At 41.9% G+C, this 24,143-nt stretch overlaps 1 protein-coding gene and 2 non-coding genes across 3 annotated transcripts; 1 reads left to right on the top strand and 2 right to left on the bottom strand.

Moving 5' to 3' along the window:
- The first annotated feature begins 6,246 nt into the window (after positions 1 to 6,246).
- LOC106562208 (hepatic triacylglycerol lipase) lies at positions 6,247 to 17,711 on the top strand. The gene is given in 11 exon segments (XM_014126912.2): positions 6,247 to 6,383; positions 8,454 to 8,635; positions 9,617 to 9,796; positions 9,982 to 10,051; positions 10,054 to 10,092; positions 10,237 to 10,473; positions 11,281 to 11,516; positions 14,404 to 14,437; positions 14,683 to 14,727; positions 17,300 to 17,566; positions 17,698 to 17,711. Coding segments are annotated over 11 exon segments (1,401 nt in total). The 5' UTR covers positions 6,247 to 6,286.
- A 712-nt stretch (positions 17,712 to 18,423) lies between these two features.
- On the bottom strand, positions 18,424 to 18,496 carry trnar-acg (transfer RNA arginine (anticodon ACG)). Its single transcript has one exon. It is a non-coding gene; the product is annotated as a tRNA-Arg (tRNA).
- Positions 18,497 to 20,590: 2,094 nt separating this feature from the next.
- Positions 20,591 to 20,663, bottom strand: trnar-acg (transfer RNA arginine (anticodon ACG)). Its single transcript has one exon. It is a non-coding gene; the product is annotated as a tRNA-Arg (tRNA).
- Positions 20,664 to 24,143: the final 3,480 nt, after the last annotated feature.

Here is a 24,143-nt window from a genome sequence, read left to right as displayed (position 1 = left end):
CTTTCATTGTCTGTCTTGATCAATCAATCCACATTAATTGTTTACTGATTAAGGGAAGTAACACACATTCAATGAGAAACTGTCACTAACCACTGTGTTCCACTAGCACTGGAATAAGTGCATTGGTAGTAACTGGAAGGTATTCAATATTACCCGTATGCAATCCTAAAAATAACAGGACAGAAAACTGGTCACGATCACTAAGTACAACCACTTAGTCACCCAGCGCAGTGTGGAGTGAATAAAACACTTTAAAAAGGCAGTAATCGGAAATGCTTATATAATGTCATGGAGAATAGATGAGGCATGATTTCTCTCTCTCTCTCTATCTCTTTAGGCCCGGTTTGTTGCCTCCCCTCCGCAGAGTTCATCTCACTGTATGTGTGCATAACAGACAGAGCACTAGGACCCTCACAGTGGCTCATGCCAGCTCACATACTGTACTCACAGAGAAAATAACTCTTTAAATTCAGTTTCAACTTGCAGCATCAGTCCCTACCTATACATCTCCCTTTAAATCAGAAATACAGGTGATGATTAAATTCCAGCCTGTGTCTATCCAGTTTACTTGCAGGGGTCTCAGGACACAGGTAACTGCCAAAATACAGTAAACATCAGCATAAAGTGGTCACTCTATGGAAAGGGGAGACTCAAGTGTCAGGGGACTCTTCTGAAGTCGGTACCATCGATGTGTCAACTTGTGTTTGTAGTGTCCAAACCGTTTGGGCTACAAACTAACGTGACCCCACTGTGGAAAGGGGAGATTGTCACAAACACGAAGTTGGCACATCGACTGTACTGACTTCAGATGAGTGCCAGTTTTGCTCTATGACCCCCACCAGTGCCACAGGACTGATCTGAAGGTAACTGGTACCCGTTAAACAAATTAATGGAAGTATGAAGGTAGTTTTGTGCCTATCCACAAAAAGGGGTTAAATATGTGTTTATGAATATGCTATTGTAACCGATGTGAAATGGCTAGTTAGTTAGCGGTGGTGCGCGCCAAAAGCGTTTCAATTGGGTAACGTCACTCGCTCTGAGACCTGAAGTAGTTGTTCCCCTTGCTCTGCAAGGGCCGCGGCTTTTGAGGCGAGATGGGTAACGATGCTTCGTGGGGTGTCAGTTGTTGATGTGTGCAGAGGGTCCCTGGTTCAAGCCCAGGTTGGGGTGAGGAGAGGGACGGAAGGTAAATTGTTTTCACTATTGAATGTGTTTCTCTGGGCTATAGTAGTAAAAACCAAATTTTATATTTTATCAAATACTTGTAAATATATATATATATATATACAGTATATACCTAAAGGGGTCCTAAAATTCAAAATCAAATAGCTAAATGATTCATAGTATGACCATCTTCGAACAATTCCATATGTCAGCACAGCAATATACTTTGTATCCCTCATTTACTCAGGTGTTTCCTTTATTTTGGAAGTTACCTGTACAATATACTTTATATCCCACGGTTCAGTGTACTGTTGGTCACAGAGCTGACAACACAGGTAACAAAGACCTGCGCCTCCTTGACCAGACAGGTCACTGACTGTATGTAGTCACGGTCAGTGAGGGGGACAGGGGTCCACTTCCCCTCTTCACAGGTGGTAAAACTGTAGGTTGACATGGGTCAGGTGACAGCAAACAGCAAACAAGCACTGCCTGTGTTTGAAAAAGCAAAGGTTCATTCTGTTTGCTCTTACCATAAGTTAACCTGCAGCTGACATCACAGACGACACAGGATGTTTCTTTAACTATTTGGGCTCTGCCGCTAGTCATCTAATCTAAAGACGTGAGCTCAGACAGAAGTACAATACACTACTTTGTTTAAGTTAACAGCTGGGTGTCATTGCTTGATAAAACATTGTCTCCATATAAACTGAAATGAATAGATCATGTTTATATACCATAGCTCTCCAAACAAACTTGGGAAATGTATATTTGAATTTGAATTCACCTCCAGAATTTAATGACCTACACAAATGGTATTCAAACCTTTTCAGCGGGACCCCATTTTTATTCGTAAGAATTTATTGCAACCCCACCCCAAATATAATGACACCAACTTAAAAACGGTACATTTCGATTTTTACATCAACAAATAACCTTCAATTTACTCAATAACATTTTATTTTTCAAATTATCTTTCTCAAAAACATTTGTATATTGTCTCATGGGTTGGTTGTTTAGCAACAAAACCGACAGGTGCGCAACTATGTGGCGAAACAGACGGGGTTGGCTATATTTAAACTATATTCTGTCACAATGTTTATTGAAAACATAAATACATAAATATAAATATAAATTGCACAATGAGCACTTGTTGTCTCTAAAATACATCATTATAGTTGTTGGTTTGCTAGCTTACCATATTAGCATAGATGTGGCATCAGTCAAAATACCTCAAAACAAGACATGGTATCAAGAACAAGGTAAAAACTAGCTGAAACAAACCACCTACGATTACCCACATAAAATCAAATCAAATGTATTTATAAAGCCCTTCTTACATCAGCAGATATCTCAAAGTGCTGTACAGAAACCAAGCCTAAAACCCCAAACAGCAAGCAATGCAGGTGTAGAAGCACAGTGGCTAGGAAAAACTCCCTAGAAAGGCCAGAACCTAGGAAGAAACCTAGAGAGGAACCAGGCTATGAGGGGTGGCCAGTCCTCTTCTAGCTGTGCCGGGTGGAGATTATAACAGAACATGGCCAAGATGTTCAAATGTTCATAGATGACCAACAGGGTCAAATAATAATAATCACAGTGGTTGTCGAGGGTGCAACAAGTCAGCACCTCAGGAGTAAATGTCAGTTGGCTTTTCGTAGCCGATCACATTCATTATCTCTACCGCTCCTGTTGTCTCTAGAGACATGGCAGCTTCTTGTCATTGTTGCTAGCTATCTGGCCATCCAGAATCACAACAACATACGTCCTTGTGCCCCATTGAAGCGTGCACATAGTTTTCGTGACGTTGTCAGATAACCTGTCTATAATCTGTACTCTTACTTTTTTAGTAAAAAAATTATAATATATATATTTTTTAATGGCGACCCCAATGCAATTCCTCAGTGACTCACGACCCCGACTTTGAATACCACAGACCTACACTATAGAAAGAGACCCGAACAGAGGTGCTATCCTACTGGGCACACCATGTCATTTCAACATGGACAATTGGATAATATTTGGTTGAGATGTTGATAAATGAGATTACAACCTATAAGATTGCAACCCACTCAAAAAGACACCCAATGTTTGTTAAATTCCCAATGTGTTATTACTATGCATTCAACAATCTAAAACCACAACCAAATTCCAATGGAAAGACAATGTCACATTTTTGGTTTAGTAATGTGTTATCACCATTTTAAAAAACCTCTTAAGGATCCTTTTTTTTCAATTTTTGCCTGAAATGAAACACCCAAATCTAACTTCCTGTAGCTCAGGACCTGAAGCAAGGGGTTCAAACATGACCTCAGACACAGCGGGGTTCAAACTGTAGAACCCAGTTTCTACATTTGAATATAAAAATAGATTTTATCAAACAAAACTATGCTACATTTTATCTTTGGGTCTCTCAGGATGACAAATCAGAGCAAGATTACTGAATGTAAGTACATTATTTACCTTCAGAGGTGAATGTGTCAAACCAGTTGCCGTGATAAAAGTTTTGTTGTTGTTGTGCACTCTCCTCAAAAAATAGCATGGTATTTTTTCACTGTAATAGCTACTGTAAATTGGACAGTGCAGTTAGATTAACAAGAATTTAAGCGTTCTGCCCATATAAGACATATCTATGTCCTGGGAAATGTTTTTGTTACTTACAACATCATGCTTATCACATTAGCACACATTAGCTCAACCGTCCCGCGGGGGGACACCAATCCCGTAAAGGTTCATGTGTTATCACTGTACTTCATCTAATAGCACAACCAAATGACTTGGATTGCAGTTAAAATTACATAAAAAAATAAATCTATGCCATTCGAGATTCTGGGCAGATTATTACAGTAATTTTTACAGCAATTGTGAAGATCTCCACAGAGCTGGGATCTTGAACATGCATGCTTTCTATGATTACATAAGAAGACATTTATAGTTACAGTAACCATGGATGTGTTACTCATTTTAAGGTTGAATAAATACTGTTACATTAGTTTGTAAGATGCCTTAACTTTAGGCTATTTACTGAATTACAAAAGTCATATTGAATTGTGTTTGGATGACAACGCAACCAAACATCAACATTTGAAGGAGCGGTATCTTCTGTTTGGATACAGTTCTATCGGTGCCACTGACTTAGTCAGGCTTTCTAGTTTGTCTGCATATTAATAATTGATATGTTGGATTCACGTTTCCATCTCAACCAAAATCCTAAATTAAGGAATAGGACTAAATGAAATCAGCCTTTTTTTTATTGCACTTTAAATTAAGTTTGATTTATTCCTTTTCTTTAAACTTTGATGTTTGGTTGAGATGTAGACATGAATCCAACATTATTATTAACTAATTTGGAAATCAACCAAAGCTTGAAACTCTAGGCCTACAGTGCCTTCGGAAAGTATTCTGACCCCTTGACTTTTTCCAAATTTTGTTACGTTACAGCCTAAATCGTTTTTTTTTGTCATCAATCTACACACAATACCCCACTGTGACGAAGCAAAAACAGGTTTTTAGAAATGTTTGCAAATGTATAAAAAATTAAAAAATGAAATATTACATTTACATAAGTATTCAGACCCTTTACTCAGTACTTTGTTGAAGCACCTTTGGCAGCGATTAGCTTTGCGTCTTCTTGTGTATAAGGCTACAAGCTTGGCACACCTGTATTTGGGGAGTTTCTCCCATTCTTCTCTGCAGATCCTCTCAAGCTCTGTCAGGTTGGATGGGGAGCGTCGCTGTCCAGCTATTTTCAGGTCTCTCCAGAGATGTTCGATCATGTTCAAGTCCGGGCTCTGGCTGGGCCACTCAAGCACATTCAGAGACTTGTCCCGAAGCCACTCCTGTGTTGTCTTGGCTGTGTGCTTAGGGTCATTGTCCTGTTGGAAGGTGAACCTTCACCCCAGTCTGAGGTCCTGAGCGCTCTGGAGCAGGTTTTCATTAAGGGTCTCTCTATACTTTGCTCCGTTCATCTTTCCCTTGACCCTAACTAGTCTCCCAGTCCCTGCCGTTGATAAACATCCCCACAGCATGATGCTGCCACCACCAAGCTTAACCCGTAGGGATGGTGCCAGGTTTCCTCCAGACGTGACGCTTGGTATTCAGGCCAAAGAGTTCAATCTTGGTTTCATCAGACCAGAGAATCTTTTTTCTCATGGTCTGAGCGTCCCTTAGGTGCCTTTTGGTAAACTCCAAGCGGGCTGTCATTTGCTTTTACTGAAGAGTGGCTTTCGTCTGGCAAGACGGAAAGTAAACAGAAGTTGAAATAGTAGAACTAAGATTGTTAGTGCTTTTATCCCTTTTGTCTAAGAGATATTGATTCAAACTAAGAGGACAATGGAGGATGCGATAGAACTGACAAATGAAGACATTTTTTCCAGAAGTTTCCAGTAAACTGAAGAAACACTAACAGGCATGGTTAACACTAACAGGCATGGTTAACATTAACAGGCATGGTTAACACTAACAGGCATGGTTAACACTAACAGGCATGGTTAACATTAACAGGCATGGTTAACACTAACAGGCACGGTTAACATTAAAAGGCACGGTTAACACTAACAGGCATGGTTAACAATAACAGGCATGGTTAACAATAACAGGCATGGTTAACATTAACAGGCATGGTTAACACTAACAGGCATGGTTAACACTAACAGGCATGGTTAACACTAACAGGCATGGTTAACATGGTTAACACTAACAGGCATGGTTAACATTAACAGGCATGGTTAACGTTAACAAAAGCTTGGGGTCATCCAGTATCTTTGCTCTCTGCTACAAAACCGTTTCACAATCAGCCCATTCTTCCACCCACCCAACACCCACCTCTGCACTTTTGCAATCTGGGACGACAGCCAATCAGGACCTGACTTGTCTCCCTTTCCCAGGTACCCTTGCTCCTACTTTTTCCTACTCTATCTGAGTACAAAGTGTTCTTTACTCTCTTCTCAAGCCCACCCTGACTTCATGAATCACCCCCTGCATACATCTTCAGTGAGGGCCTCACCTCCAGCTCACACTCAGCTTAAATATTAATAACTCCCCTCTTCTATTAGCCTTATTCAGCTGCTGTGCTCTCCACCTGAGGTGTGTGTGTATGTAGGATTACCTGGGAGTCTGTGTCGACACCATGGCTCTGGTCCAGGTGCTCAGAGTCCTGTGCTGCCTGCTGCTCACTTATCACCTGGGTGATGCCAGGAAAATCAAGGGAAGTGGAACAGATGAGTGTCTGATTTGTCACTTTAAAACTTCCTGGGTTGGGTGTTAATCAAAAATAGCCCTTTCCACACTTTGAAAATACAAAGAGGTACATGAAATATACAGTTGAAGTCGGAAATGTACATACACCTTAGCTAAATACATTTAAACTCAGTTTTTCACAATTCCTGACATTTAATCCAAGTAAAAAACCCTGTCTTAGGTCAGTTAGGATCACCACTTTATTTTAAGAATGTGAAATGTAAGAATAATAATAGAAAGAATGATTTATTTCAGCTTTTATTTCTTTCATCACATTCCCAGTGGGTCAGAAGTTTACATACACTCAATTAGTATTTGGTAGCATTGCCTTTAAATTGTTTAACTTGGGTCAAACGTTTCGGGTAGCCTTCCACAAGCTTCCCACAATAAGTTGGGTGAATGTTGGCCCATTCCTCCTGACAGAGCTGGTGTAACTGAGTCAGGTTTTTAGGCCTCCTTGCTCGCACACGCTTTTTCAGTTCTGCCCACAATTTTTCTATGGGATAGAGGTCAGGGCTTTGTGATGGCCACTCCAATACCTTGACTTTGTTGTCCTTAAGCCATTTTGCCACAACTTTGGAAGTATGCTTGGGGTCATTGTCCATTTGGAAGACCCATTTGCGACCAAGCTTTAACTTCTTGACTGATGTCTTGAGATGTTGCTTCAATATATCCACATAATTTTCCTTCCTCATGCGGCCATCTATTTTGTGAAGTGCACCAGTCCCTCCTGCAGCAAAGCACTTCCACAACATGATGCTGCCACCCCTTTGTTTCATGGTTGGGATGGTGTTCTCCGGCTTGCAAGCCTCCCCATTTTTCCTCCTAACATAACGATGGTCATGATGCCCAAACAGTTACATTTTTGTTTCATCAGACCAGAGGACATTTCTCCAAAAAGTACGATCTTTGTCCTCATGTGCAGTTGCAAACCGTAGTCTGGCTTTTTTTCTGGCGGTTTTGGGGCAGTGGCTTCTTCCTTGCTGAGCGGCCTTTCAGGTTATGTCGATATAGGACTCGTTTTACTGTGGATATAGATACTTTTGTACCTGTTTCCTCCAGCATCTTCACAAGGTCCTTTGCTGTTGTTCTGGGATTGATTTGCACTTTTTGTACCAAAGTACGTTCATCTCTAGGAGACAGAACGCGTCTCCTTCCTGAACGGTTTGACGGCTGCGTGGTCCCATGGGGTTTATACTTACCTACTATTGTTTGTACAGATGAACGTGGTACCTTCAGGCATTTGGAAATTGCTCCCAAGGATGAACCAGACTTGTGGAGGTCTACCATTTTATTTCTAGGGGCTGTGCTTATTTTCTGAATGCCCGAATGCATGTTGTTCAAGTAATAACTCTCCTATTTGGGTCAAAATGGTGACTGTGAAATGACCAATTCTGAGAATAAAGATACTAACTGTGCTAGTTAGATGTAAAATAGATTACTGTTGTGAAGTATCTACTACAATACTATCATTGTTGTGGCTGAAGTGACAACAATGTGGAGGGAGAGTTTGGCGAAAATAAAACAAACACTGCATATAAAATATAAACAAATATTTAAAATATATATATAACATATAAATATTAAATATTAATATAAAATATTTTTTTAAATACAGTAAGTTGTATGAACAAAACAAATCTACCATCTCTAAGGGCTGTTTCCCAACTCATATTTCTTGCAATCACAAATGAAAGCTGGATTACATTATCACCACACAAAGTTATACTGTATATTGGGCAGTGTCTCTAGTCCAGTGTCCACTCATGGTCAAACTAGACAAGGAATACACAGACTCTAGTCACAAGTTAACACTTACCAGAACAAAAAGTCAATGCAGAGGGTGAGTGTACAGGGTTTGAACCCTGTGCTGTTCAATAATCAGGTATGTATGAAATGCACATGCATGAAAATGCTTGCTCTACCACTCTGTACACAATAATCTGTTGTTGTACTTCAAAACACATTATTGTCAAATATAAAATCCTAAAACATTATACCTTTTTACTCTATTATTACTCTGCATTGACCATGTTTGTATTTTTTTATGTTTGTAGTGGACCCGAAGCCTGTCCTGAGAATTAAGATGCCTCACATTACCAGCACAGTCTTCAAGCTCTACTCTGATGGTGCTAGAGACATAGAGGACTGGTGCACGGTGGAGGCTTTCAGACCTCATACTCAGACCTCCTGTGGTTTCAACAGCAGTCATCCTCTCATCATTATCATGGTCGGTACGGCCTGTTCTCTCCTCTCCTCCTGGCTCAACTAGTGATGACACATACACAACATGGCCATTAGCTCCTATGTAAAACACATCACTAATGGACAGTAGATGCACCCAATGATATACAGTGGAGGAACAGATATAATATGGTGGCAGTTCTCCTTATTTTACTCAGTTGTTGTTCTGCACTTCAGATGCAGGCCGGTAAATGTGATGGAAACTGTAGTAAGTTATATAGATTTGTATGGTCCCTTACAACAAAATGTGAGCCAAATGAGTAGGGTTGCAAAGCTACAGGTGAATTACCAAAGTTACCGGCATCTTCTATCATTTTGGTAATGAACAGGTAATATATGGTAACTTTTGTAATTTATACTTTAATAACTTTTATAAATGTCTTCATATATAGAATACATGTTTTATATTTGTGTCCATATTATCCATGAGTTTCTAGTGATTATGGTTCAAGAAAAAATTATTATGAAAAAAAAAATATGAAAAAAGCATCCTATCAGCAATGACATTATTTTTGAATTACCTCTGCAACTCTTCCAACTATTTATTTTTTTCACAACTGCTACCAGTTTGGCGACAAAATACATTTTGACATATTAAAGTAAATAAAAGTGTGTAAAAAAATAAATAAAATGATATTTCATGCTGAAACCCTCATATTAAACACCAATGGTATTCACTAAGTTGATAGTTTAAATTTATAATAATGTTTAACAGCTTTGTATTTTAAAACTATGTTATTTGATATATTTGACATGTGATAAGGCCACATAGAGGGACAGAAATAATTATGTACACCTGTGATAATCTGGAGTACTCAAAAAGGCCACTAGATGTCATCTGATAAAATTCCCCCCGAAAACCTTGAAAGTTACCAAAATTCTGAGAGTTTACTGGTAAACGTAGAAGGATTCCAGTAAGATACCCTCCCTTTCCAACCCTACAAATGAGACTAAAACCCATTTCTCTTTTTCCAAGATAAACGCTCTGATGGAGAGCTGGGTGCCCGTTCTTGCTTCTGCTCTGAAGACCAGTCTTGGAAATGTCAATGTGATCGTCACTGACTGGCTTTTACAGGCCAATATGAACTACCCTAACGCAGCCCAGAACACTAGGGCAGTGGGGAAGGACATAGCATTCCTGCTACAGTGGCTGCAGGTGAGAGAGAGTCAGAAAAGTGTTCAACGTGTTCAACAAGGATTGTCATAGCAAAGTACTGTTTGTGTGACAGAAATGTGAAGACAAGTTCTTTAGGAGATATAATGTCTCCTACAAAAGACAATAATGCCACATCACCTCCTTTTCACATCAACACTAAAATAATAGTGATCTTTGTGTGTCAGGAGTTTTACCAGTTTCCTGCAGAGAAAGTTCATCTGATTTGATACAGTCTTGGTGCTCACATCTCTGGATTTGCTACCTGGGAGGATCTGGAAAGATTGGACGAATCACTGGTGAGACTTTCTACTCTCTGTAAATATTTTGTCACACCATTTCCTTGCTAAATAATGCATTAGAGTACAATTCTTATAGAAGTATCCAAGTCTAATGGCACTCTGGTGAAAAGCCTGAGATCCTTTGTGTTTTTTTTTGTCCAGGTCTGGATCCAGCAGGTCCCCTGTTTGAGGGCATGGCAGCATCAGACAGACTGTCCCCTGATGATGCCCTCTTTGTGGATGCCATCCACACCTACACTCAAGAACGCATGGGGCTGAGTGTGGGCATCAAGCAGCCTATGGCACATGTTGACTTCTACCACAACGGGGGTGACTTCCAACCAGGATGCCACCCTTTCCAGAGCTTAATGGAACATATTGCCTTGCATGGAATCAATGGTGAGTCTGTCACAGTGGTGGAGTGGGGAGGGGAGAGTCATTTGGCATATAGAAAAATATTGGTAGGGTATATTAAGGGGAAGAGCTGTTTTTGATCAGAGTAAACCATTACCACTTATCTTGCAGAGAGGCTCAAACTAAAATAATAAAGCAGTAGCGTGTGAAAACAGTGCCTCATCTTATATTCACGCTGCTCTGCTGAATATGAATAGAATTCCCAATAGTCTGAAATAAGTGGTAGTGGGATTTCGGGGGATTCAATCAAAAACTTTTTTTTTCTTACATGAAAGACAGAAGCACATTAAAGCATCTGTCATCCTCATGAGTTAATTAGCCAAATACGCCTCCCTCAGCCCTGTCCGTCTACTCTGCATTCTGCCTCCAGGCTATGATGAGATCTCCTCAGGAGAAGCAGGCCTGAAGACAGGTCTCAGATCAGTCTGCTCACAGACATAAAGAGGTAGACAGGCCTTTTTACCCAGAGAAGTGACAGGACATCATCTGCTTTGGGGATAATGACCAATCCCCAAATAATGACCAACTAAAAAGTATAATCAGAATATAATCAGAATCTTGTTAAGGCGTAGTCTGTATTCTGAGGAGAGGAAAAGATTGAAGGCTGGAACAGATACAGTTCTGAATAGCCTCAGTCCCAGTTCATTTAACCAGGGCTAGAATGATGCAGTGACCTGATCACAAAGGGGAACATTTGAGTCCAAAGTTTGAATGCTCAATTCATATGTGTTACAGTCTTATTACCTGCCCCCTTTTAAAATTCCAGTCACGTTTCCACTCTTTCTCCGCTAGGTTTTGAGCAGACAGTGAAATGTGCCCATGAGTGTTCAGTCTACCTGTTCATCGACTCCCTTCTGAACAAAGACAAGCAGATCATGGCCTGCAGATGCAGTGATGATAACGCCTTTGAGAAGGGTACCTGCCTGGACTACCGCAAGAACAAATGCAACACACTGGGCTATAATGTCAGGAGGGTGTGCAGTGTCGCCGGCAAGAAGCTCGACAACAAAACCCACTCTTCCATGTACGTTGGAAATACTGTAGAATGTCAGAAGTCCTTCCTTAACAAGCAGGAAAACGTGTAGTTGGCACAGGCAGGAGCCTAGAGTAATACATGTTAACTTCATGGCATTGTACTGTACTGTACAAAACCAGGAATAACATTTTGCATAAGAGCTTTCTGGAACATGAGTCCATGGTCAATAACACCATAAAGTCTCATGGGAAGAAACAAGCAGGGAATTGTAGGCATGTTACATTATTTGATGCAATACCATATTAGTTTGATGCAAAGACCATTTTAGTTGGGACACACTTTGGTCAATATATGCCATGACAAGATCTCACTAGGAAATAAGGTTCTAGGGTCTATTTCAGATCAAGGGGACCGTTTTTGGTGTCTGTATAAGCACTTTGTGACATCTGCTGATGTAAAAAGGGCTTTATAAAACACACTTGATTGATTGATATGATGAGGTAAAGTCTCTGGAACTTTGGTAAGGGTGTAGTGACAGGAGCTTAGAAATCTGAGACTGTGGCTTTATTGAAAAAGACTTCATCTGCTGTGGAGCACAGCCAATAAGAGCCACTTTAAAGCTTCTCCTCCTCTGAAGCCAATGAGGCAGTTAAAGTCCTATCCCAGTCTCCTTTTCAATCTTTATTTAACTAGGTAAGTCAGTTAAGAACAAATTATTATTTACAACTACAGCCTACCAGAGAACAGTGGGTTAACTGCCTTGTTCAGGAGTAGAACGACAAATGTTTACCTTATCAGCTCGGGGATTCGCTCCAACAACCTTTTGGTTACTGGCCCAAAGCTCGAACCACTAGGCTACCTGCCGCTGACATCAACAACATCCTGACACCAACACCATCCTGACACCAACACCATCCTGACACCAACAACATCCTGACACCAACACCATCCTGACACCAACACCATCCTGACATCAACACCATCCTGACACCAACAACATCCTGACACCAACACCATCCTGACACCAACACCATCCTGACACCAACACCATCCTGACATCAGCACCATCCTGACACCAACACCATCCTGACAACAACACCAACCTGACACCAAAACCATCCTGACACCAACACCATCCTGACACCAACACCATCCTGACATCAACACCATCCTGACACCAACACCATCCTGACAACAACACCAACCTGACACCAACACCATCCTGACATCAACACCATCCTGACACCAACACCATCCTGACACCAACACCGTCCTGACATCAACACCACCCTGACACCAACACCATCCTGACAACAACACCAACCTGACACCAAAACCATCCTGACACCAACACCATCCTGACACCAACACCATCCTGACATCAACACCATCCTGACACCAACACCATCCTGACAACAACACCAACCTGACACCAACACCATCCTGACATCAACACCATCCTGACACCAACACCATCCTGACACCAACACCGTCCTGACATCAACACCATCCTGACACCAACACCATCCTGACATCAACAACATCCTGACACCAACACCATCCTGACACCAACAACCACCTGACACCAACACCATCCTGACACCAACACCATCCTGACAACAACACCATCCTGACACCAACACCAACCTGACACCAACACCATCCTGACACCAACACCATCCTGACAACAACACCATCCTGACACCAACACCATCCTGACAACAACACCATCCTGACATCAACACCATCCTGACATCAACACCATCCTGACACCAACACCATCCTGACACCAACACCATCCTGACAACAACACCATCCTGACACCAACACCAACCTGACACCAACACCATCCTGACACCAACACCGTCCTGACATCAACACCATCCTGACACCAACACCATCCTGACATCAACAACATCCTGACACCAACACCATCCTGACACCAACAACTACCTGACACCAACACCATCCTGACACCAACACCATCCTGACAACAACACCATCCTGACACCAACACCAACCTGACACCAACACCATCCTGACACCAACACCATCCTGACAACAACACCATCCTGACACCAACACCATCCTGACAACAACACCATCCTGACATCAACACCATCCTGACATCAACACCAACCTGACATCAACACCATCCTGACATCAACACCATCCTGACATCAACACCAACCTGACATCAACACCATCCTGACATCAACACCAACCTGACACCAACACCATCCTGACACCAACACCATCCTGACAACAACACCATCCTGACATCAACACCATCCTGACATCAACACCATCCTGACATCAACACCAACCTGACACCAACACCATCCTGACATCAACACCAACCTGACACCAACCACAAGCTTCAGTGTCTGGAAAGTGTTGCTACAGCATATTACAACACTGCACTCATCACTATCACACACATAGACAGACACTACCTGACGGTGAGACGCATGCGTGTGGACAGCAGGCTTTGCAGGTTTGTGTGTGTGTGTGTGTGTGAGAGGGCATGTGTGTGTGAGCAGTAGGTGAGTCTGTAACAGTAGCTGGTGTATGTTATGTCAGGGTGTGTGTTGGTCTGTGTGTAGGTGTGTGTGTTGGGTGGTGTGTCAGTGTGTGTGTAGGGTGTGTAGGTGTGTGTTATGTCAGGGTGTATGTAGGTTTGTGTGTAGGATGTGTAGGTGTCTGTAAGTGTAACATTATCTACTGTCTCTCTACTGGCCTCTCTGATTAGAGCATGAAACTCTGCCTCCTGCAAGTCTGGCCCCGCCCAGAAGCTGATTTCATAAACAAAGCTCTGTGGAAACAGGGAGAAGGGATGGAATGGTTGCTCTGGCAATGGGCGGGAAGTGGTTGAGGAAGCGGGGGTCAGGTGACCAGAGCAGGCGCCAGTCAGGCAGGGAGTAGACCAGTGACGCCAGCAGGTCAGGGTTCAGACACACACTGACGTCATCAGTGAGGTCATCAGCCCACAGCCAGTCTAGCTGTCCCATTGCCTCGGCCGCCACCCACAGAGACCCCTGCTCCTCAGCCAGGGAAAGCCCGTAGGGGGTCAGCATATGCTCCAGACTCCACCCCAGGTCAGGGATTGACTGAAAGGCTTTGGGCCATGCTCCCCAGAGGAGGAGCTGGTGTAAGGCAGGCGGGGACCAGGGACTGATGTGAACTCTCTGAAAGACTAGGCCGCTCATACCATGCAGAACCTCCTCTCTCTGTATTCTCTCTCCTCTCTCTCCTCTCTCAGTATCTCCATCTGAGGCAGTAGAGAAGGACGCAGAACGTATCCCCCAACACCTACACACTCCTCTCCCTCACCTTCACACACACTGACCTCTCCCTCACCTACACGCTCCTTACCACGGCTGCTACAGTCTCTCTCCCTTCCCTCATCCTCTGAGTCGTAGGTTATGTGTGTGTCTGCCAGTAAGTCCACTAGTGTCTATGTGTTCGTGATCATCCGAGGGTGTGTGGTGGTGGGTGTGTGTGTGTGTGTGTGTGTGTGTGTGTGTAGGGTGTAGCCAGTAGCAATGTGTGTGTGTGTGTCTTGTATCTCAGGGCAACAGGCATTTAGTCTCTGGGGGGAGGAGTGTATGGGCAGGGGGAGGGGCTATGTAACCATGGAGATAGAAACCAGAACCAGAAAGTCCTGAACCAACCTGACGGGATGATTAGAACTAGAGGAGAGAAAATCCCTATGTATGTAATGTGATAGTTCAGCAGGTATGTGGTAGGTCAGTGTGTGTCCTCCCAGAATGCGTTTCATTTATCACCTGATTTACTTAACAAAAGGCACATCATAATATGTGGTCCAAGTATCCTCATGACATGGCAAAAGTTGGGGTGTGGGCCTTTCGTATTTTGTTCTCTATTACTCCTCTATTGTTCCCTCAAGTAAGGGGGAGGCCGATGACATCAGAGGGCACCATCAGACCAACTCCTTGAATGGCCTACTCCTTGAAGTTTGCAGTTTTGTCTAGAAAACACTATTTCCTTAAAACATCATTTTTTTACCCTTAAGTGATTACTGTATTTATACGTGGGATATTGTTTTTCAACAGGAAAAGTTCAAAAATATCTGGAGTGCGTCTTTAAGTATTGTAGCTGTGGCCCTGATATGAGCTGAGTTTTCATGCAGACAGTACACTGGGGCTACAGAGTTCAAGTCTCTACATGCAGTGCCAAGTGAATGTCTACACACCCCTTGCACAGTCTTCAAATTTTGCTGCCTTAAAATTACATCTAAAAAGTGATTAAATTAGATTTTTTTCCTACAGACCTACTCCACATTTTCAAAGTGAAAGAATATTAAAGAACATTTTCCAAATTAATCAAAAATATAAAAAATGAAGATGTCTAGATTGTGTATGTCTTCACATCCCAGAGTTATACTTGGTGGAAGCACCATTGGCAACCATCACAGCTGTTAATAATTTTGAATAAGATTCTACCAACTTCGCACAACTCTTAGGGCAACATACATCCATTGTTTTTGACAAAATTGCTCAAACTCAGTAAATTTGGTTGGGAATCATTGATGGACAGTAATATTTAAACTTTGTCTCTGATTTTTAAGCAGATTTAAGTTAGAATGTAGACTGGACAAGGAACGCTCAACACCTATGGAAAAGCCATTCTGGTGTGTCTTTGGCATTAACATTTGTGTGTTATATATTCAGAAAACTGACGCAGGGTTTCCGCTAACTTTTTATCTGGGCTTTACTGCTTTCATATGTCTTTTGATCCTGACAAACTCCCCAGTCCCTGCAGGTGACAAACATACCCATAACATGATGCTGCCAAATATATATTGAGTGTTCCTGAATGGTCCAGTCTCAGCCTTGACTTAAATCTGCTTGAAAATCAGAGACAAGGTTTGAATACTTCTGCCCATCAATGATTCCCATCCTAATTTATTGAGCTTGACCAATTTTGACAAAATAACTATATGATGTCATAGGAGCTGTGCAAGGTTGGTAGAATCTTATTAAAAATGATTCACAGCTGTAGCTGCTGTCAAAGGTGCTTCAACCAAGTAATAACTCTGGGGTGTGAAGACAATCGATACATCTTAATTTTGTTTTACTAATTTAGAAGATTTTCTAGAATTAGATTGTGTAGCTCTATCTGATCTAATCCCTTTTTAGATTTAATTTAAAGTCAGTTAAATGTGAAGACTGTGAAAGGGGTCTGTAGACTTTCACTAGAGACTGGATCCAGTCAGCTCTCAGTCTGCCCCTGTACAACGTAGAGCTTCCCCATGGGTAGCAGTAATAGCAGTAGCAGTAATAGCAGTAATAGCAGTAGCAGTAATAGCAGTAATAGCAGTAGCAGTAATAGGGTAGCAGTAATGGAAGTACATGGAAACAGCTCATACCTCTGAATGAAATAGGACTATAAATGGAGAGGGAGATATCAATAATTGATGTGTGTGTGCATCACAAAGGAACACTCTCCCTGCCAACCCACTGTACATTTTGATCCCATTCTGCTGTACATCGCCTTATGAATGATTTACGTGCATCTACACTAAGAGTAGAGAGTCACATTCTTGTTCCTCCCTACTGTCAGAGCCGCTACACTTCTGGAGGGGGATGAAAATACTGTATTTCCTCATCCCCACCCCTGAATGTCCTTATAAAAGAGGCTGCCCAAGACTATGGTTATTTCACATGCACAGCAGTTTCAGCTAACAAATAACAATTTAATAGTCAAACCCTTTTTCTGCTTTTCAGGTTCATTACTTGCAGCCCATGTGTGAAAGAAACCTAGGAAAAAAACCTGAGGAAGTGCATCAAGGTGAATGTACTTCTCTCTAACCTCTCTCTCTTCCTCTCAGCATCGAGGAGATCTCAGGCAATAAGACATACACCTTTCTGATCACCCTGGACTCAGACATTGGGGACCTGATGATGCTGATGTTCTGCTGGGAGGGGAGTGTTGTGAACAATATGTGAAGCGAGATGCAGACCTTTAACCCCTTGGGCAGTGGGGGAATGAGGCCCAAGCTCACTGTGGGCAAAATCCGTGTCAAAGCAGGCGAGACACAAAATAGGTGGGTATCCATCCCTCTGGGGGGCAAGGAGGGTGAGAGATTGAATTGCATTAATAAAGATCAATAAAGGTCGTTGAGGAATGGGTGTGGGTGTGGGTAGGTGAGAAGGGAGTGGACACACATTGAGAGCTCTGTCTGCTAACGTGCCCGTTTGGCTCGTTAGTCACCCAGCTATGAACTACCAGAGGGGCTCAACTTTCTCTGGATGGCAAGGTTATCTAACACTAATTGTGATAAGGCATGTTGATGGCAGCCCTCGTTATATAACAAGATAAAAGATAAATAAAGAATGAAATAGATAGTTAGTGAAAGGCACTTAATCCTAATGGGTATACACAGGCAGAGACAGGCTAGTGGGGCGTAGTAGAGTCTTGTCATAATGCCCCCGTTCTGGAAAATACACAGTATGCTACATGAGAGGATTTCCATGTCATGTTACATTGTAAATTCACACATGCAAGAGCACATTATAAATCTTAAAGGTTAAGGCTGTATAGGCACCACTGCATTCCACCCCTCAGATGCTGTGCTATAAATATAAATATTTCTAACAAGCACAATATACAAAATACCATAATAATCATGTATACTATGAGTTGATCAATATCAGCAGTATACTGAACCACACAGTACAAGCATTTTTGTCTGTTTGAGGCCTACAGTACAGTACTTCCAAAAAGTACTATTTCAAAGGCAATTGACGCCCTCTAGTGTCTGAATTATGAAAGATACATATAGTGGATATACTTTTCTTCTCACTTTGTCCTGATGGTTTTTTAAAAGCATATTACAGTTTTGGACATTGATTCCGCCTAATCCGAACTGTTGATGTTGCATATAGCACACGTTGACAAAGTGTCACTGATTTTCAAATCTTAATCAAAAAGATCGAGCTTGCCAGGAGTTGAACCTAGAATCTTCTGATCCGTAGTCAGACGCGTTATCCATTGCGCCACAAGCCCAACAACAAAGAACCAGAACTCTGCTCTAATTGGTCAATTCTGGATACTTGGTGCGGACGGCAATATGATTGGTTTTTATGGTTATTAGGCGCATCGAATTTGCGGACATTGAGGGGATTCGAATAATCTGGGCCAGGCGCCCGGTTAGGGGTGTTTTGCACCGGGTGAAATTTGTAATCGAACTGCTTCCCGGGCGAGAGCCCCGTTCAAAGCCCACGGCGAAGTCGGCTCAAAACAAAAGTGTATGTCAAGTAATGAGTAGGATTCAGTGTTTTCACCTGCAAAAGTGATTGTTTTATTTCATGAAAACGCTTTATCGGCCTTCCCAATGAAAACTAAGAAAATCCGAACATATATTTTATGGAAAAGTTATGTTCAAAGTTTCTGGAAGACGCACTATGCTGCCTTGTCCCTCACCGCTTTTTCCCTTAATGTCACGTCTCATAGAACGGTAACCTCGCGGCTCAGCATAATCGAATCCGCTCATTGATTCAGCTTCACCGTTACTGGTGTATAAAAACTCAGCAAAAAAATAAACGTCTTCTCACTGTAAACTGCGTATTTTTCAGCAAACTTAACATTTATCGATTTTTGTATGAACATACCAAGACTCAACAACTGAGACATAAACTGAAAAAGTTCCACACACATGTGACTAATAGAAATGGAATAACGTGTCCCTGAACAAAGGGGGGTCAATATCAAAAGTAACAGTCAGTATCTCGTGTGGCCACCAGCTGCATTAAGTACTGCAGTGCATCTCCTCCTCATGGACTGCACCAGATTTGCCAGTTCTTGCTGTGAGATGTTACCACACTCTTCCACCAAGGCACCTGCAAGTTCCTGGACATTTCTGGTGGGGAATGGCCCTAGCCCTCACCCTCCGATCCAACAGGTCCCAGACGTGCTCAATGGGATTAACATCAGGGCTTTTCGCTGGCCATGGCAGAACACTGACATTCCTGTCTTGCAGGAAATCATGCACAGAACGAGCAGTATGGTTGGTGGCATTGTCATGCTGGAGGGTCATGTCAGGATGAGCCTGCAGGAAGGGTACCACATGAGGGAGGAGGATGTCTTCCTTGTAACACACACACACAGCATTGAGATTGCCTGCAATGACAACAAGCTCAGTCCGATGATGCTGTTACACACCGCCCCAGACCATGACGTACCCTCCACCTCCAAATCGATCCCGCTCCAGAGTACAGGCCTCGGTGTAACGCTCATTCCTTCGACAATAAACGCGAATCCGACCATCACCCCTGGTGAGACAAAACCACGACTCGTCAGTGAAGAACACTTTTTGACAGTCCTGTCTGGTCCAGCAATGGTGGGTTTGTGCCCATAGGCGACATTGTTGCTGGTGATGTCTGGTGAGGACCTGCCTTACAACAGGCCAACAAGCCCTCAGTCCAGCCTCTCTCAGCCTATTGCAGACAGATTGAGCACTGATGGAGGGATTGTGCGTTCCTGGTGTAACTCGGGCAGTTGTTGTTGCCATCCTGTACCTGTCCCGCAGGTGTGATGTTTGGTGTTGTTACACATAGTCTGCCACTGCGAGGACGATCAGCTGTCTGTCCTGACTCCCTTTAGCGCTGTCTTAGGTGTCTCACAGTACGGACATTGCAATTTATTGCCCTGGCCACATCTGCAGTCCTCATGCCTCCTTGCAGCATGCCTAAGGCACATTCACGCAGATGAGCAGGGACCCTGGGCATCTTTCTTTTAGTGTTTTTCAGAGTCAGTAGAAAGGCCTCTTTAGTGTCCTAAGTTTTCAGAACTTCTTAATTGCCTACCATCTGTAAGCTGTTAGTGTCTTAATGACGTTCCACAAGTGCATGTTCATTAATTGTTTATGGTTCATTGAACACGCATGGGAAACAGTGTTTAAACCCTTTACAATGAAGATCTGTGAAGTTATTTGGATTTTTACGAATTATCTTTGAAAGACAGGGTCCTGAAAAAGGGACGTTCTTTTTTTGCTGAGTTTTATGAAGTATAAATTAATGGCGCATGTAGACAAAGACACTCAGCACAAATTCACAAGATATCACTCATTTCCAAATCTCATTCAGACACAGAAAAAATACACGAGCTTGCCAGGAGTCGAACCTAGAATCTTCTGATCCGTAGTCAGACGCGTTATCCATTGCGCCACAAGCCCGTTGCTTCGTAGGAGAGCCATCGTATCTATCCTCCTGCGCTGTGAAGAAAACGCTAAAAAAACAGCGCAGAAGAAAAACGCATTTGTCTTGAGTCGGATACTTCAGTCAGCAGGGGCGACTCTAGCTTTTTAGGGGCTCTAAACTAGATTTGGTTGGGGTCTCCCCACCTCACCGCAATACATTCTAGCGTCTCCGCACCCTTCCCCCTCCCCACTGACAGCTGAAAGGAAATGTTATGTTTTAAAGTTCATTGCCTACACATTTTGCCATGGGGCAGAAAGAAAATGTTGCCATTTTATAACAAATGTAACGCAATTCTAGACATTTTGCCATGGGGCAGAGAAACTTTTTTTTTATAGCAGTTTCACAGCTAATTTCATGCAATGATACCCATTTTGCTATAGGGTGGAGATACATTTTTGCCATTGTAAAGATAATTTCCTACAATTCTACACATTTTGCCATGACTTATGCCATGTTAATATGATATGTGAGTGAGAATGACGAACAAAATCAATGGGGGTCCCCTGGAGGGTCCCCTGAATGCCCAGTCGGTATTCGATTACTACAAGTTTAGATAGCTGGCTAGACTAACTACTAATCTAAGAATTGACATGTGTAATTGTCAGTCAATCCAGTGACTGACATAAGATAAAAACTGCTGATGCACAATCAACTCTTGTATTCTACTATTCTTACTCTCAATAGTAAACTGAGACCCCAACTAAATAAATAAAACACTGGTTTGTAATATTTCAATTTTCTCCAACTACAGTATGTTTTCCAACCTATATATATATATATATATAAACATTCTAGACATTCTAGTCATTTAGCAGACACTCTTATCCAGAGCGACTTACAGTAGTGAAGGCATACATTTCATACATTTTTTTCCCCCGTGCTAAACTAGATGTATAAAAAAAGATGTATAAAAAAAATCTTGACAATCATACATTTTTACTAAGATTCAAATGTTATACAGATATTGTCAAATGGTTGCAAATCAGTAATTATAAATATAACATTTTGTACAAATTAGGATTCACAACCTGCGTACACAAAGTCATATTCATACATTTTATTTTTTATCACCAACTATACTAATACCTGTTAGAAAAATATTCTGCACAGCGGCCACTTTTCATTTGTCCTGTTATGCCTAAGAGCAAACTGGAGCCTTTTCCATCTCAATTCATACTGACTCCCAATAGGCATGGGAATTGATGGGCACACTGCATCAGAGATAAATGAATAATTTGCAGCATCCCAAGAATTTGTTGGCCACACAGTATTTTCACACACCCGAGCTCCACACAACAGCCATAGCCTTGGTAAGCAGACTGGGTGCTAAGACTACAGCCGAGCCGACAGTGTTTGAGCATCATCCTGTCCCCAGGATTCATTCACAGGCCTCCCTCTTTAATGAGACCCCTGCTATTTGTCTGACACCAGACTGGATCAGATGGCCCAGCACACAGCAGGACTGCTCCCCCTGTCCCAGTTGTGTCTGAGGGAAATGAAATCCTATCCTGGACAAACTGGCCCCCTGGTTTCCCCAGAGAGCTTTGGCCCAGAGATAGCTAGGTGCTATGAATCGACTGTGCATCTACAGTAGGCCCCAATCAAAACAGCCTGCCCCCTTATGGGTTGCAGTGTTCAGGCATAAGACCAATCTGCAGAACGGGACACTGATTAGACAGGGACCATGGTTATACTTCACATAGCCCTCACAGCCTTGTATACTGATACCCTGATTACAGCTACTTAATTATTTTACAGCTATTTATAATACTTTATTATCAATCCAAACTGCTTATACAAATACTTGACACAGTTCCTGGGTACTTGATTATGACAACCAATTGTGCTACAGTCCCATGGGATATGATACATGTTTCATCTCACTAAAGCTATATATTTGCAAACTTTTCAGTGTAAGAGGAGACATGATAAATCAAATAAATTAATTAATGGAATCAATTTAATGAAGGAGGAGCCGCCCTATTTAACATGTTCAAGTGACTGCGGGGCAAAATAAACATGGGGTAAAGAATTGGGAGTTTCAGCGCATAACTGGTGTGGCAGAAATGGTGAGAAGTTATTGTGAAGATTGGAATGCAGAGAGCAGTGTCAGGGAGGCTGCAGGCAATTACCTCTGCTCTCAGTGCTGAGGAAGTACAAAGGTAGACGGGTCTACGATTTTACTAGAGCCGTGGCTACCTTGGGGCTGTGTGATATAGAAAATAGTGTTCCAACATAATGAGAAATATGTCATTAGCTGTAAGGAAAAAACTTTGGGAGATAATATAATAGTATCTCCTCTATTGGATGCTGCTGAGAAATGTCCCCATCACTTCAAACAATCCAAACTAGAGAGACTAAATCATCCACAGAAACCACTGCCAATGTAAGGAAATTAGCTTGATTTCCTTTATTTTCTTTACAATACAAAACATTAACATACGGAAGACATTTAGACGCACATGAACATCACTGACATCACACCTGCCCAGCCCGACCAGCTCTTTCAATATTTAGATAATGAACCATATGCTTTTTCTATTGTCTTAATGGAGGATTGGTTTATTTCAAGATAATTAACGAGAAGACTATCGTCCAACCCATTGGGTATCTCACTGCATCCTCATATGACAGGTCTTGAAATATGATCAAATGGATCATTTACCTTAATACTTCTGACAGCCAACTTTCTAACTCCACCCATTACTTCTGGACTGTATTGCATTCCCAAAAGGTATGGATTATTGAGCAATTGTTAGTTTTACACTTAAGACATGACTCTCCTTCTGCTGTATAATTAGTGAATTTTGTCTCTTGTATAATACATTAGTTTACAAATTGCATGTATTTAATTTTTTCTACATTGGTCAGTGCAAAATTGCTTTTTAATTGTGTCATGGAAGAACATGTATGTCTATTACCAAATAATTTACTGTTTCTATAACTTTTAGTTTTCCATGTTATCAGTGCATTCTGAAAAGCTATTCAAGGATTGTTCAATAAGATGTATTTTTTTGCTAGTGATATTGGTTCTTGTAGAATCCGTTTCAGTTTCTTCCATATTGTTCTAGTGTTCTTAACTATGAAGCTGTTAATGTTCTTAGCTTTACCCTTTGAAAAATAGACATGTGAAAAGATTCTGGGGGTGAGCATGCACATCTTCAATAATTACCCATTGTTCCTTTTTAGTGCATTTAACAATGTCTCAAGTAAAAGCCTTGGGTGGGGAGTTGATGCAATTCCAAGTCTGGGAGGTTAAAACCACCCTCAGATTTAGGGAGATGTAAAACTTTTCTTTTTATTCTCTGAGTTTTTGAGCTTGATTTCCTTGGCCCAGTCAAGCTGTGTGATATCTTGAAGTGGGCCTTCTGGTTTGCTCATCCACTGAAAGTGACAAAGAACAAACCAACCATGGAATGATTTCTCAGACATTCATTTCCATTCTCAGAAGAAAA

The sequence above is a fragment of the Salmo salar genome, chromosome ssa11 (assembly GCF_905237065.1).
Source record: "Salmo salar chromosome ssa11, Ssal_v3.1, whole genome shotgun sequence".
NCBI lineage: Eukaryota > Metazoa > Chordata > Actinopteri > Salmoniformes > Salmonidae > Salmo > Salmo salar.
Note: the sequence above shows the minus strand (reverse complement) of the source record. Positions and strands in the feature narration are given on the sequence as shown.